At 39.5% G+C, this 17,283-nt stretch overlaps 1 protein-coding gene across 1 annotated transcript; it reads right to left on the bottom strand.

Moving 5' to 3' along the window:
* Positions 1–3,970: 3,970 nt before the first annotated feature.
* LOC117519095 (interphotoreceptor matrix proteoglycan 2-like) lies at positions 3,971–17,264 on the bottom strand. Its single transcript, XM_034180426.1, has 9 exons — positions 17,220–17,264; positions 16,849–17,130; positions 16,541–16,760; positions 11,052–11,262; positions 10,739–10,927; positions 9,498–9,705; positions 6,279–6,358; positions 5,822–5,879; positions 3,971–4,294 (listed from the first exon to the last, which is right to left on the bottom strand). The coding sequence occupies exons 1-8, from the start codon at positions 17,262–17,264 to the stop codon at positions 5,846–5,848; spliced, it is 1,269 nt and encodes a 422-aa protein (XP_034036317.1). The 3' UTR covers positions 3,971–4,294; positions 5,822–5,845.
* Between the last annotated feature and the right edge of the window lie 19 nt (positions 17,265–17,283).

Genomic DNA, 17,283 nt, shown 5'->3' with positions numbered 1-17,283 from the left:
ACGGAGCCCCAGTCCGAGGGAGATTGACAGTCATGTTTAGCTTCTTCCATTTTCTAATAATTGCTCCAACAGTTGATCTTTTTTCACCAAGCTGCTTGGAAGTTGCCCCGTAGACCTTTCCAGCCTTGTGGAGGTCTATAATTTTGTCTCTGGTATCTTTGGACAGCTCTTTGGTCTTAGCCATGTTAGTAGTTGGAGTCTTACTGATTGTGTGGGGTGGACAGGTGTCTTTATGCAGCTAATGACCTCAAATAGGTGCTTCTAATTTGGAATAATAAGTGGAGTAGAGGTGGACTTTTTAGAGGCGGACTAACAGGTTTTTGAAGGCCAGAATTTCTGCTGATTGGTAGGTGTTCAAATACTTATTTGCAGCAGTAACATACAAATAAATTATTAAAAAAAAATCATACATTGTGATTTCCGGATGTTTTTTTTAGATTATGTCTCTCACAGTGGACATGCACTTAAGATGAAAATTTCAGACCCCTCCATGATTTCTAAGTGGGAGAACTTGCAAAACCGCAGGGTGTTCAAATACTTATTTTCCTCACTGTATGTGCAGGTCAGCTCAAGGTCAATTATTCAAGTGAAGATCAATTTTTGGAGGGATCCAGATAAAGATGTCAGATTACCACCCAATCAAAACGTCTTTGAGAATGTCTGCCAACACATCACAAGCACAAGTACTATCAAGATGAGGCATGGACCTACCTCAGGACCCCTTCTCCTGTGGACCTACCTTAGGATTTCTCCCGTGAACCTACATCAGGACTTCTTCTCCCATGGACCTACTTCAGGACTTCTTCTCCCATGGACCTACTTCAGGACTTCTTCTCCCAGTGACCTACGTCAGGACTTCTTCTCCCAGTGACCTACGTCAGGACTTCTTCTCCCATGGACCTACGTCAGGACTGCTTCTCTCATGGACCTACTTCGGGACTGCTTCTCCCAGTGACCTACGTCAGGACTGCTTCTCCCATGGACATACGTCAGGACTGCTTCTCCCGTGGACGTACGTCAGGCCTGCTTCTCCCATGGACCTACTTCAGGCCTTCTTCTCCCAGAGACCTACATCAGGACTGCTTCTCCCATGGACCTACGTCAGGACTGCTTCTCCCATGGACCTACGTCAGGACGACTTCTCCCATGGACGTACATCAGGACTTCTTCTCCCATTGACCTATGTCAGGACTTCTCTCATGGACCTACATCAGGACTTCTTCTCCAGTGGACCTACCACAGGACGTCTTCTCAAGTGGACCTACCTCAGGACTTCTTCACCCATGGACCTACATCAGGACCTCTTCTCAAGTGGGCCTCCCTCAGGACATCTTCCATGGACACTCTATCCTGCCAAGAGCAGAGCTCAGAACCGGAACAGCTTCAATATTCTAAACGTACATTTCCAGACGCACAACCCCCTTTCACAGGTGATACTGTGACAACAATATGACTGATGCCACACTTACCAACCTAGCCACCACAGACCTGAGTATGACACAGGCAGCACGGCGTTTACTGCTACAACCAAAGACGTGAAGCTTGCAGAAGAGATGGTGAACCGATTTAATTAATCTCTCAGTGAGGGGAGCCAAAAGAGTCAGTGCTGTACAATGACCAAGATTTACCATCATCACACACTGAAACAATCCCAAACAAACAGAACTTAAAAAGAACAGAAGATGCATAAGATATTATAAAAAATATTTTATTAAATACAAATGTGAAAAATGCGATTGTGCCACTTTGCACTCACACAGTTTTTCTGTGTTTGTTGTCTCTGCACTATTATGGAAATATGTGAAAAACAACACAATACAAAACACATTAACAACAACAAAAACCAGACGAGACAGCGCAGACATGCAAACAAAGAAACAAATCTATTTTAAAAAATGGCTCCTTTACTTCTAAAAAAAACTGCCGACGCAACATCGCGAATCTCTGTGAGAGTCTGAAAGCAGCTAAAAGTAATTATTCAAAAACAACACATAGGCCTAAAACACACAACAGTCTGGCGAGCAAACTCCGTTTATCAAGTAAAACAAGGACAATTTGTTAAAATGAACAAAATGTTCAGTGGAGTATTTGCTGGATTTTTTTGAATATGTGGTTATTATTATAATTTTTTTTAACATGTTATATTTCAGTGGCTTCACAGTTTTGAAACATTTCAAGGTGTGTGAGTGAACTATAAAATATATTTAAAATATTTAGCATGAATTTTCAAGTGTTCATACTTTTACTGCTAGAAATAAACTACTTATTACTACTTACTACTATTTATTCCAAATATAAAACAGTGATTTTTCTTCTTTCTTGGAAATACAACTGGGGAAAAAGATGGAGTAGTCCTGTAATCAGGGTCCTCTTATATGTGGAACGATATGGTAATATTTGACAAAACTGATGTGTTATTTCTTGAACATGTGATGTTGAAGTTGTGGAAGTGGGCAAGATTTATTGCAGAATCGATTAAGTGGGCGGGACTTATTGCAGCACAGATATGTGATTGCACAGACATCCCATAAAATGTAAATCTGTGTGTGATTGGCTGAGGTTGAAAATTTTCCTTTATTGCTCACATATATTGTCACACCCAGTTTTGCAAACCTTGACTTAAAAAAAAAAATGCCTGCACCTGATACCACGGACTAAATGTTCATGTTTTTATGAGACACCTAAAGGTTTTCGTAAAGTCTACAGTTTGGAGAAAAAGCATAATGTTCATCAAACAAATTAAATGCCATAAATGATTACACTTTTACATTTGTTTTTAGCAACAACTAATGGTAAACGTTTTGGTAAAATTTGCAATTTGCATCATGTCATCACAGTTGCTTAAAATTTTGAAGAAGTAACAGTAACTGTTATTGCAATATCCAAATTTTTTCTTCCGAAACTGACTTCAATAATCTCTCATTGGGAGGTTTGTACATTGGCATTCTTCAACAAAAGTAGAACTTTAAAACTGTAACAAAAATACTGACAGGTTACATGCTTTCTCGATATGAGTTAACACGTTAGCAACGATTGAAAAATGTAAACATTCATTCGAGTTGCAGGTTTGGGTGCTCACATTTGTCAAGCAAAACATAAGTAAAATAAAATAAACAATAATAATAATAAATTCTTGTTATGATTGACCATTTTTAAAGGTGTAGTCCCTCTCAATTTTTTAACCATCATGAAAGTGGTTTCCTTCTGCATCACTAGAATTTTGTTTCTCTTTATTCACATAAAATATTTACAATCTTATGTCAGTATTATGATCAAAATTCACCTTGTCTGGGAGAAATTTAAAGTCTGGTAGGTCAAAATACAGAAAAAATGTTATGATGGAGGTGCTGTATTTGACAAATATAGTTTGTCAAATACAGCACCATATTTTACACAAGGGTTTTTCTGGATACCTGCTGGACAAATGACTCAGGTCTGTTGTATATGTTTGTATTACTAACGCGAATTAAAGTTCCATTTTTAATTGGTTTACCTGGTTAGCTTTATTAGATGTATTTTTCCTAGTTGGAAGCTAAAATTCCAATTTGCACCCAATGTAGCATGCACCTGTGCACGTGCGCTTCCTCCTTGATGTTATTTGTAAGATCTCATGGAGCAAACTGTTTTCAATGGAATCATCTCCATATCAATATTTCATTGGCAGTAAAATTAGCTGTAATTTGTTGATATACCACAGAAATGAAGGTACTTTATAATCAACAGATTTCAAAGGGAAGTAAAATTTGTCAGCTTTGTGTAAAATTAAGAGGACTACACCTTTAAGTGGTCCAACGTTTCATGGAAATATTGTTGGTGTAAATTCAAGAGATTCATCACATCGCATCCCAACATAGCTAACAGAGCGGAAAAGGCACTGACGGGGAGGAACGCTGCGTGTTGCATGCATCTCGTAAAACAAGATGTTAGAAGAATCCACAGACTAAAAACAAACAGGAACACTTATCAGGAACACTTTGACAAACCGACCTCAGTGTTTTAGTGATGGTGAAGACCTACTGTTGAAGATGCTAAAGAAACCCTCGAGCTGACGTTAACAATGAAACAACGCCGGGTGGAAACATAAGACAGCGGTAAAGCAGCAGTGAGTGAAGCCTTAACAACGGAAATCCGATGATGAAAAAGTTCATGAAAGTTCTTTACGGAGTCAGTGAGACAGGCAAACCGTCCGGCAGAGTAGCAGAATAAAATCGTCACCTTCACGTCGGGTCCACGAGTCAAACAGAAGCGAGGAAGGCGTGGTCCTCTTTCTCCAGTCGCAAACAAAGGCAGGTTTCTGCAAAGTTCAAGAAAAAGAACATTAACAACTGACCACTGTAAAAAAAAAAAAAAAAAAGTTCCAAAGCCCTCCTTTAGATCTGGTGACTACACCTGGGAAGAACAGAACCTAGAAGATAATGTTTCACGGTAACAACATATATTAAGGTCTTTGTAATAAGAGTTAGTTAATTGGTAATTAGGCCCTAACATGGTCTTATGACATGATTATTAATGTTAATAATAGAATAATAAACACGATTTGACATCATAAACATGGACACAGTAAGAATCCTGCTGAAGAACGTTAAAACCCTCATGACTTATAATTTATTATAAACACATTTATAGAGTTTATCGATGGAGGATCTCGGTCATCTAAGTAAGAGAAATCTAAAGGTTTTGTCAACAGCAGCAAGTTACAAGATATCGTTTTGATATTTTTGAGCTGAACTGAATTAGTATTAATCCACTGTGTATTTATTTATCAGCAGTTATTATGCGCTTATTTAACTGTATCTTTTGTAGCTTTCAGACCTACAATGAAAGCAGCGCCTCATAATCTAAACATGTTAATTTAATGACGTTATTAACAATCCTTACATTGTTTTATTACCATGTAATAATGTTAATGAACACTGAATAAGGACGATGAAACACATTATTACTAGTTGAATTCCACTAATTACAAGGACATTAATATAAAGTGTTGCCTTTTTAAAGATTATTTATGAGCAATATAGAGATAATTCTGCATACTGCATTTTTTTTATTTTATTTTTTATTTGATAGTATGCCCATTACGTGCAGACCCCCATGTGGGGTTTTCAGTGAATATAAAACAGGTTATTTTTCATCACTGATTTGATTCACCTGATGCTTAAAAAAAACTACAGTTAAATATATGAAACTGAGCTAAAAACAACTAGATGCAGAGCAGATCTTTGGAAACTAAAGACAAGTCTAATAAGTGGACTTTTGCACACTTATTCTCAATTTTTTTATTTTAAACACAGTTAATACAATCATCAAATTCAACTGATTCTTAACTTGTATTTTATCTCATAATATTAAAACATTACATAAAGAAGGCTTTGAGTAACTTGATAGGCCTGAGCATATTTATATTATTTTGCATGTTAACAGATACCAATGTGGCCCAAAATATGAGCTTAACTGGTTCACTCCTGTGTCTACCAGAACACAAAATTTCAGAGCTGAATATTCTGTTTTTATGACATTACTTCAATACATTTTTCAGGTCCGCTGACTGACTGACAGCCTCCATTAATGCTTCACAAATCCTTAACTGCTGCAACAAACGTGTCTTTTTTCATCTTTCGTTTTTCGTCAAGATCTTTCTTTTCCTCGTCCGTCCTAATACTCTCTGGCAGTGTTGTGGTTTCACCCACTTCACTCACCAACTAAACAATGTATTTGTCTTTTGTCATAACTGATGGGTAAATAGTTGCAAAAACAGGAGAAGATTAAATACAGTTTTGCAGAATAAATATTGAAAATGAAATGTTGAAATTGAAATTCGTACTTTGAGGTCGCGGCTGGTTGCCCGTTATGTCGCCGAGCTTCCTCTCTGCTCCAGGAATCTGGTTCCATGAAAAAGAAAGAAACCCTGATTAGTTGTCAGTGACATGATGTGGCACCAATGAGAAACGGCCAAACCACAGAAAATAAATAAATAAACACAACAAACAAGCTAGGCGGAGAAAAAGAAGGAAGCTTTTTTTCTGTGTTTCCACATATTTTGGGTTTGTTGGATGCGGTTTGTGGAGCAGCTCCAAACCCTTTTTTTTTTTAAACTCATATTAAATGTTTCCCACAGTTTGTTGTACTTTTCATCAACTACTGTGCACAGGGCATGTGGACGGATCAGTAACCAGTGTTACTGAACCACCAGCAAGTAACGTAAAGTATTTAGCAGAGGAGCATCACATTTAGGCTCCCAAACCCAATTCAAACTGGTTTTGTATGAAGAAAACACTCACATGTGAGTCTGACCCACAAAGTCTGCAAAGTGTTGATCCCTTGCACACAACTCGATTATCCTCAGACACTCCTGGATCTCCTGCAGAGAGGGGTCAAAGGTCAAGAGAAAGGGAGGAAATGAAAGGAAAACATGATGTAACGGGCGGGTCTGGACACGTTCACAACACACACACACACACACACACACACACACACACACACACACACACACACTGAACCCCCTGGTGGGAGGAGTCGGAGGAGCGAGTAGGAGGAGGTAGAATCCTCCTGCGTGCACACTGAACCTCCTGCTCAGACTGAAAACTATTCTGAGCCAAAAATAAAAATAATAAAAACAGGACAGCAACAGATCAGCTTTGTTTTGTACAGAGGAAAAAAGAAACACCCAGCAAAGGACAAAAGAAGTGAAACTGAACAAATCAACATTAAACACTAAAATATCTTCATGATATCTTCATTTGACTTTAAAACCAAAAGAAAACACTGCAAACCTTTGTTATAACAAGGACTTAAAAATACTTAAAAAGCATATGGACACTGGGGGAAAAAAAAGAGAAAATTCTTCCACCAACCTGAAAAAGTGTGCCAACGAGTAACACACAGACAAATTATGCTGTTCCAATTTAACTTGTATAACTATAACTTATATAAACTATATTTACAACAATATGCTCATTTAATTTGGACAAAATTAATTAATTTGGGCATTATCAATTGATGTAATCTTTTCAGGGAAATTTTAATAAGTACTATATAGATAGATAGATACACTCAACAAAAATATAAACGCAACACTTTTGGTTTTGCTCCCATTTTGTATGAGATGAACTCAAAGATCTAAAACTTTTTCCACATACACAATATCACCATTTCCCTCAAATATTGTTCACAAACCAGTCTAAATCTGTGATAGTGAGCACTTCTCCTTTGCTGAGATAATCCATCCCACGTCACAGGTGTGCCATATCAAGATGCTGATTAGACACCATGATTAGTGCACAGGTGTGCCTTAGACTGCCCACAATAAAAGGCCACTCTGAAAGGTGCAGTTTTGTTTTATTGGGGGGATACCAGTCAGTATCTGGTGTGACCACCATTTGCCTCATGCAGTGCAACACATCTCCTTCACATAGAGTTGATCAGGTTGTCAATTGTGGCCTGTGGAATATTGGTCCACTCCTCTTCAATGGCTGTGCGAAGTTGCTGGATATTGGCAGGAATTGGTACACGCTGTCGTATACGCCGGTCCAGAGCATCCCAAACATGCTCAATGGGTGACATGTCCGGTGAGTATGCCGGCCATGCAAGAACTGGGACATTTTCAGCTTCCAAGAATTGTGTACAGATCCTTGCAACATGGGGCCGTGCATTATCCTGCTGCAACATGAGGTGATGTTCTTGGATGTATGGCACAACAATGGGCCTCAGGATCTCATCACGGTATCTCTGTGCATTCAAAATGCCATCAATAAAATGCAACTGTGTTCTTCGTCCATAACAGACGCCTGCCCATACCATAACCCCACCGCCACCATGGGCCACTCGATCCACAACATTGATATCAGAAAACCGCTCACCCACACGACGCCACACACGCTGTCTGCCATCTGCCCTGAACAGTGTGAACCGGGATTCATCCGTGAAGAGAACATCTCTCCAACGTGCCAAACACCAGCGAATGTGAGCATTTGCCCACTCAAGTCGGTTACGACGACGAACTGGAGTCAGGTCGAGACCCCGATGAGGACGACGAGCATGCAGATGAGCTTCCCTGAGACGGTTTCTGACAGTTTGTGCAGAAATTCTTTGGTTATGCAAACCGATTGTTTCAGCAGCTGTCCGAGTGGCTGGTCTCAGATGATCTTGGCGGTGAACATGCTGGATGTGGAGGTCCTGGGCTGGTGTGGTTACACGTGGTCTGCAGTTGTGAGGCTGGTTGGATGTACTGCCAAATTCTCTGAAACGCCTTTGGAGATGGCTTATGGTAGAGAAATGAACATTCAATACACGAGCAACAGCTCTGGTTGACATTCCTGCTGTCAGCATGCCAATTGCACGCTCCCTCAAATCTTGCGACATCTGTGGCATTGTGCTGTGTGATAAAACTGCACCTTTCAGAGTGGCCTTTTATTGTGGCCAGTCTAAGGCACACCTGTGCACTAATCATGGTGTCTAATCAGCATCTTGATATGGCACACCTGTGAGGTTGGATGGATTATTATTATTATTATTCCCCGGACGCCTAATGGTGACTTCTGGTCCTACTGGCAATTAGGATGGGTTAAATGCAGTATACATATTTCATTGTGCAGGGAACATGTTCTTCTGTGCATATGACAATAAAATTCCTTTGAATCCTTGAATCCTTGAATTATCTCAGCAAAGGAGAAGTGCTCACTATCACAGATTTAGACTGGTTTGTGAACAATATTTGAGGGAAATGGTGATATTGTGTATGTGGAAAAAGTTTTAGATCTTTGAGTTCATCTCATACAAAATGGGAGCAAAACCAAAAGTGTTGCGTTTATATTTTTGTTGAGTGTAGATAGATAGTTAGATAGATAGCTTTCTTAATTTAATTAATTTGATTTTAGTAATTAATTTGAGTTAAATCAACTTAGATGAGCATAACATTGAGAATAATTTATACATGTTGCACTAAGACACGAAGAAGTGGACGAGTACTGATCCAGTAATCTGTTGGGTTGTAACTTGTGATCAATCTGATCGATCATGTTATCCCCAGGCACCGATATCGATCACTGTTTAAATTTATTTATTAAGGTGAAAATGTCTGACAAAGACTGACCGCTAAATTAGGGGTTCAACGGGTGTCAATTTCTTTCTTAAAAAAACAAATAAACAAACAAAAACTTTATTATTATTAGTAGTAGTAGTAGTAGTAGTCATAGTAGTTTGTTTTGGTTTCCTGAGACAGACACAGGTGGTGTAGATGATTAAAATATAAAAATAATCAAAAAAGGAAATATTGAAATTGAATATTGAGCTATTTTGATCAGTATTTTTAATTTAGATTTTTAAAGCGATATATGTGACTAACTTTAAATATTTAAGTTCAAACAATTATTTCTGAGTACATAAACTTAAATTTAAAAAACGAATCTGACTTGGTCAATGCCGGTGACCTTCAATCTCACAAAAACATTGCTGCCCACGGCAACTAGAAATATGCACAGAAAGTGAACGTGAGGAAGAACCTCTCTGGAGAGCGGCGAGGTCTGACAGAGGCGCCGTATCTCATCGCCGCTCAGATTGACAGAGCTGCCGAGGTTGGCGTCACAGCGGCGGCCATATTGTGGGAGGTCGTCATCATAGCGCCGGTAGTACTGGGCAGAGACCGGGTCAGTGTCGAACATGTGGCTTAACTTGGTGGCACGCTCCAGTTTGGCCATGCTGTCACCACGTCTGGATGAAAACATAGAAATGCATACAAAAGTTAGTTTTTTTTAGCCGCATCAGCATGTTAGCATGATAATGCTAACAGCAATCTCTAAAGTGGTGTAAACATGTTATCCTATGTAAGTACTGCAATACTTTACTATAATGTATTAATGCTAACACATGGAGCAATGTGTCATCATCATCTTGTCGACTAATTTTAGCATTATGAGTGTGCTATCATGTTAGCATGAAAATGCTAATAATGTCAGAGTTGGCATAAATGTATTATCTCCCGCAAGTACTGCAATACCTTTACTATGACGTGTTAATGCTAGCATCTGGAGCAATGTGGTACCATTGTGTTGTCTACCAATTTCGTCGTTAAATGCGTTTTACCATTTTAGCATCAGCATGTACCTTTAGCGGCTCTTGTTAAATATAACCTACTGAAATCCTATAATCCATTTGTTACTAAAATGTTAGTATATGTTGGTGTACCATGATAGGTCATGGTACACGTCTCAACTACCTTCTGTAGTTTAATCGTAACACTTAAATGTATCTTCATACTTATTAAAGGATGCTAATGTCACATGTTACTATGAAAACGCTGATAACATACTGATAATAACCTGCATACAGGCGGGTCATGTAAACATGATAACCATATGTATGATGTATGCAAGTATGTTTGCTATCATGCTAATCTTAGCATACACATCTCTGATAGTTTTGGTATGTTTGTGGTACCAAAATAAGTGTAGATGTGCTAACATGCTCACATTAGCATATTAGCATGAACATAGCTGACATAACTATTATTAATAATAGCATGCTAATGACTATTGTGTCGTTATTAGCACATTTGAGTTAGCATTACAGCCCCATGCCTGTTCATGTATAAATGCATTATTATGTTGTTATTAAAAAATACAGTAAGAATGTGTTATCGTCATTTAACAATTATTATTTTTCAAACCTGTTGTGCAACTACTACTTAAGTGTGAAAAGAAAATTCTAAGTTATCTTGTTCACAGTCAATGGCAGCGGGTTTCACCGTAGCGGGTCCTCGCTGTCCTCTTCATCGTACTGGTCTCTCAGAGTCCTAGTCAGGAAGAGGATGATGCCAGCCAGAACCATGAGGAAGCAGACCACTGAGATGATGGCGAGGCCCATCACCAACAGCTCGGACACGTACTCCTCGCAGTGCTCACCGCGGTACCACCAGTTCTCTCCGACCCGACACCTACAGAGATTACAGGTTTGATTCCCCACTCAGCTTTAATTTGAAGTTATTTAGTTTCACGTCCAGGTGTGTGTTATTCCCTGATGGTTGGAGATGTTTTCTAAGTATGTAAAACTCCTTTCACCTGCAGATGGCGCCCTTTCCGGGGATGACGTCACATTTGCCATCGTTGAGGCAGAAGTTGTGTTGCACTTCGCAGATGCTCTGACACGGCAGGCCATCCACGCTCAGGTAACCGGCATCGCACACGCACTCGGCCTCGCCGGACCACTGGTTCACCATGCACTGCGAAAAGTCGTTACACGCCTGGAACTTACACGGATCCGCCCGGTCACCTGTACACAAACAAACAATAAACCTGAACTTTGACATTTATTCTTAAAAAACTTTGGATAAGTGCTGCTCTCCGAGTATTTGTATGTTTGTACTGTGTTATGGTTCTCGAAATTTCTAGACATATACTCATTTACGAAGTGTTGGTCCTGTTATCCGGCCACAGAAAGTGGTTTTGTCTCACTGCCAGTAATAATCACAGCATGATCTTAATAACAGTTTGTATTGTGCAGTGCATGATAATAAAATAATGAAAGCACATAAATTATGACCCATGTAAAGATTTAATTGAACACAATACAAAATGTTTCACTTTCAAACATTTTTCCTTCACTCGCTTCACATTAAAGCTGTACTGCCTCTGGGCTGTTTAAGATTTAAGTCTTAAAAAGTTTTTTCTTAGACACCATTATAATTTATTCCTTAGCCTTTAAATAAGGGATTCATAATATGATTTTGCCAATATGACCAAAATTCTCACTGTCTGGAAACAATTTAGAATTTTGACCCCTGAAGGGGACAAAGTCAAGTGATCAGACGCCATGACCTACGTTTGGTAGCAACGTCACAGATCATGTGGGGGCTCCCCCAAGCTGCGCGAGGTTTTCCAGGGAAGGACACGATGACTGCTGATCGGAGTAAAGACCGGCAGCGAGCATGATGTCAGCTAGTTGCTCGCTCGAACAAACCCAGACAGCAGAAAATGCTCTGAAATGGCTTATTTCTGTATAACTCTAATATGTTTCTCATATATTTTGTAAAACGTTAGTGACAAATAAACACTTATAAACAAGTAAACAACACATATAAACAAAGACATCTTACGGACTTTAGCATGCATGCCCTGGGAATGTGCATCAAGCAGGTGGGCCAGGTCACAGGTCATCTAAAAATCTCATGCATGCGCACACGCCCTTCCTCTTGTAGTCCAACTGCACAACGGGAATGAAAGAAAAGACTATATTCGCCATGGAATTCCCCCCAAGATAAATATGTTGTCTTCATTAAAATGAGCTGTAATTTTGCAACATTTTATAAAAATAAACCGACATTATAACTCTTGGATTTCGGTAGAAACTAAATTTAATTGAACTGTTTAGTGAAGGTTTGTAATTCTTTGTGTTTTCTCCGTTTCTATGCTTTGACTTCAAGCGTATGAAGAACATACATACATATGCAAAATTTCTGTTACACATTCAGTTTGAAATTAAGAACAAAATAAAAATAAACAGGCTACTGTTGTTAAGTCTTAAAAAATGAGGAAAGTGTTCTTTTTTAAAACCAACTTTTAAGAAGGGCATGGGTGTTTATTTGTTTGTTTACTTGTTTAAACACTCACGTTCATTTCTTCATCTGACTAAATCTAAAATTCAGGAATTCTAGATATTTTAGATATCATTTTAGATATTTTAGATATTTAAAATTTAAAATTCCTGTAAAGAAAAAAAAAATCTATGACAAAATTTTGCATGAGATTTCCCACAAAATTTCTTTAAAATAAGGTATCTAGCACAGGAGAGATCACATGACCTGTGTGGTTGGTGGAAGTGATGAAAGGTTTTTAAAAAGCGAGTTGTTGCGTACAGTGATGTTCCTGTTGTCACCTGTCAGGATCCATGTGCTTGTTCACTGGAAACAAGTGGCATAAAACCAGAGCGACTGCGAGTGGCGTAAACTGATTACGGCGGCCAGAGTGAGTCAGTGCTCCAGATTAGGGTTATCAACCGCAGACGGGACCTGCTCTGATTGGCTCAGACAGATTAATGAAGTGCAGCTCAGCACAGGTGGGAACACTGGAGCGAATAAATAAATGAAGAGATTGATAAAAAGAATCTTCACGCTCAAACTCCATACCATAATTATACATCCAACAGATGTGGGTCATGGTGACAGTAACCGCTAAAGTGGTGTTCACGGCCATCACGGAGAGTTTGTGAGACAAGTGAGGACGTCTCGCACATCCAGCAGGAGACAAGTACAGAGAATCACGTAGATCCAGAAACACCTATAAAATGAACACATTAAATAATAAATTACTTTTTCATTAAAATCAGCTCTGCAACTTTGTCTTCACACTGATGTTTACGTCCTTGGGTCCTTTTCAAGTGGAAGATGCTTGGACAGACCTTGAGTCATGAGGTCGCTGGACAGAGGTGTGTGATGCTGATATCTGCAGGACAGTGAAGGTCCAAGTCTTTATGGTCCTGGTGCTTCCTGTTCTGGCAGTAACCTGAGGCAATGCCTGGTTATCTTTCATACCAGGGCTCTTCAGAGGATCCTTGGCTATCGCTGGAATTACTTTGTGCCAAACAAACGGTTACGTTGAGCGTCTGACAAGAGGTGTACTACTTGCATCATTGAGGAACGTGAGCTTCAACATCACGTCCATGTGGAGTGTGTCTCCATGCATCATACAGCACACAGAAGCCTCAGAGCCAAGGACAGAATGTCAAGGAGCACCCGACGGACAGAGCGTGACCATTATGAAGGTCTCAGCATTGCATCAGTGATTTTTTTTAAATGATACATCTCTGATGGTTTCTTCAGAACACGATGTCTAACACACACTGGGATGTTCTGTAGCCCAGTGACAAATCTGGTGGATTAGTCTCTCTGGCTCAAGGTGGATTTTGACAGCCATGTAAGCACTGCTTCAGACTCTGGTGGGGAAAAGGGAGCGGTGTTGTAAAGTGAAGGTCTCAATTCATTTATTCAGAATCTCACCTATGATCGTGGACTTTGGGGAGGAGCCAAAAGAATAAGGTCAAGGATACAAATGGCTGAAATGAGTTTCCTTCACATGGACTCTGGGTTCATCTTTCAGGAGAGGATAAAGAGATCTGACATCTGGAAAGAGGTCAGAGTAGAATCTCTGCTTGTTTATGCTGAAATCAGTCAGTTGGGGTAGTTCAGGTATTTTTTCAAGGTTGGACTGAAAACCACTTTGAAGAAGATCTCCAGATTAGCATAGACCTAGAACACGCTGGATGGACTGTATATATCTCATCTGGCTGAGCAACTGATCCCAAATTTATACAGAATCTTATCTCAGGGGGCCAAAAAAGCGTGTCCGGTCTCAGAAGGACGTGCGTATTAATGACGGCCATGAAGTTGATTTATCAGCATGAGTTTGAAGTTTGCCGAGGTGCTAATCACGTTCCACTCAGACAGATTATCTCAGGTATTAGACCAGAGGCCTGACAGGAGCCTTGCACTTAGAAACAGCAGACAACAAGTCTAAAATGTGATCAAGATTCTCTTATATGCAAAGAAGACGGAACAAACCACAGTACCTTCTTCTACAGTCTCCTTAAAAAAAGAAAAGAAGACATTCCTGGATGGAAAGGTCAATATTTTTCATGACGTACTGAATAATCTCTATATACAGTAGTGTTCAGAATAATAGTAGTGCTATGTGACTAAAAACATTAATCCAGGTTTTGAGTATATTTCTTATTCTTACATGGGAAACAAGGTACCAGTAGATTCAGTAGATTCTCCACTGTGAACTGTGGCTTGAATTCAGAGTTTGGGGGTCGTCTCACAAACTGTCTGCGGTCCTTAGACACAAAAAGAACAGTTTTACTCTCATCAGTCCACAAAATATTCCTCCATTTCTCTTTAGGCCAGTTGATGTGTTCTTTGGCAAATTGTAACCTCTTCTGCACATGTTCTTTATTTAATAGAGGGACTTTGCGGGGGATTCTTGCAAATAAATTAGCTTCACACAGGCGTCTTCTAACTGTCACAGCACTTACAGGTAACGCCAGACTGTCTTTGATCATCCTGGAGCTGATCAATGGGTGAGCCTTTGCCATTCTGGTTATTCTTCTATCCATTTTGATGGTTGTTTTCCATTTTCTTCCATGCGTCTCTGTTTTTTTTGTCCATTTTAAAGCATTGGAGATCATTGTAGATGAACAGCCTATAATTTTTTGCACCTGCCTATAAGTTTTCCCCTCTCCAATCAACTTTTTAATCAAACTACGCTGTTCTTCTGAACAATGTCTTGAAGATCCCATTTTCCTCAGGGTTTCAAAGAGAAAAGCATGTTCAACAGGTGCTGGCTTCATCTGTAAATAGGGGACACCTGATTCACACCTGTTTGTTCCACAAAATTGACAAACTCACTGACTGAATGCCACACTACTATTATTGTGAACACCCCTTTTCTACTTTTTTTTACTAATAGCCCAATTTCATGGCCTTAAGAGTGTGCATATCATGAATGCTTGGTCTTGTTGGATTTGTGAGAATCTACTGAATCTACTGGTACCTTGTTTCCCATGTAACATAAGAAATATACTCAAAAACCTGGATTAATCTTTTAGTCACATAGCACTATTATTCTGAACACTACTGTAGGCTTTGAGGCCCGTTAGTGCCTCTGCTTATCTCCAGATTCCTCATATGAGGCAAATGAGAGCGAACAACTTCCCCTGGACAGAACACCCGTCCATCCCAGTTACTTCTCCAGACACATTCTGGTATCCATTTACAGTTGGTTAGACAAGACGATAAAGTGTCTTGTCCAAATACACACTGGTATGTGACTGGAAATTGAACCCGGGTTTACATATTGGCAGCCAAACTCCTATCCACCGAACTATGTCCTCTCCAGTAATTGAATATAGACTTTTTTGTGAGTCGCACCAGCGTATTAATCACATGTGTCAAAGAAACGCCTCATCGTACCGGATTATTTTTCTGTATGTTACTTTGGAACAGTGTTTCCCTGAGGGCGAGTTTTAACAATGAACAGCGACTCAGTGTAGCACATGTGCACACCACAGCGTGTGCTGTTAATTAACAATATTAAAAATAATCAAGATGGATAAATAAACCTGTGACGGATAACATACTGGATGTTATTTGATGCCGATGAATGTGGATTGTTGACCCACACCAGTGGAAAACACTACAATAAAAATGCGAGTCCATCTGATTTTTTTAATCTAATTAATTTGGGATTTTTGTGCATTGTTGTAATGTACTTATAGTATTAGAGTTTATCTTTTCATTTTTAGTGTGTTGATTGCCTGGCAAGCCCTATGTAAATAGTTATCATTGTTATCAATAACAAATTCGTGATTTTTCTGTATATAAGTTGCAGGACCTCCCAAACTAGTAACAAAAAAAAAAAAAAAAAAAAAACTGACTTATACTATGAAAAATATGATAATCCTGGGCAAAAATAAAAATAAGAATAATAACGATAACAGTTATTTCATTATGTTATAACACTTTATTAAAAAGTATGAACTATTTTATCTGTCCTACCTGATTCAACATCCAGCGAATACTTGTCGATTGCCAGGTTCATGGTCTGATAAGCCGTGTTGGCAAAGTCCTCCAGGATAAGATAGACAACGTTGGTGACACTCTTTGGGACTGGCTTACCAAACCTCATCCTGCTGTTCACTACGATGCTGCCGTTCCTGAAGTTGAGGATCTCTAGGTTCTGAAAGTTGTTCAGATTGGACTGCAGGTATGGAACCAGCTGCAAAATCAAGGTATGGAGACGAAGTCAGGAAAACATCAAGTGGAAGTGTTTTCATTTACTGAACTCTGATTTGTTCTTTACTCACCAGCTGCAAGAACCTTTGCTCCAGAGCCTTGTACTCAGGTGAGCTCTTGTTGAAGAGGTCCATGGAAAATGCCATGTTAGTCACTTTGAGTCTGAAGAACACTGTCAGAGCCCTTCCAGGTCTGACTGGCATGGCAACGGCCTGCATGTCCGACCCTAGTGCCTCACTGGAGAAGCCACTGCTGTCACCTTCTGTCTCTACGCCACCATACTGGAACACATCAAACGTGACAATACTTGGGCTATAGGCAAAATCCTGGCCAAGTACTTCTGCTGAGGGGTGCTGTCATTGACATTGGGCGGTGAGGAAGTCGTCTGTAGAAGGATGGAGCTCTCTGTTTCCTCTTCCAGAGTTTCATTCAAGGCATTCACCACATCTCCATCAGACACTGGCATCATGGTTGGAGTGCTTTCCATTTTCCTCAACACCACAGAC

Source organism: Thalassophryne amazonica, chromosome 1, assembly GCF_902500255.1.
Source record: "Thalassophryne amazonica chromosome 1, fThaAma1.1, whole genome shotgun sequence".
NCBI lineage: Eukaryota > Metazoa > Chordata > Actinopteri > Batrachoidiformes > Batrachoididae > Thalassophryne > Thalassophryne amazonica.
Note: the sequence above shows the minus strand (reverse complement) of the source record. Positions and strands in the feature narration are given on the sequence as shown.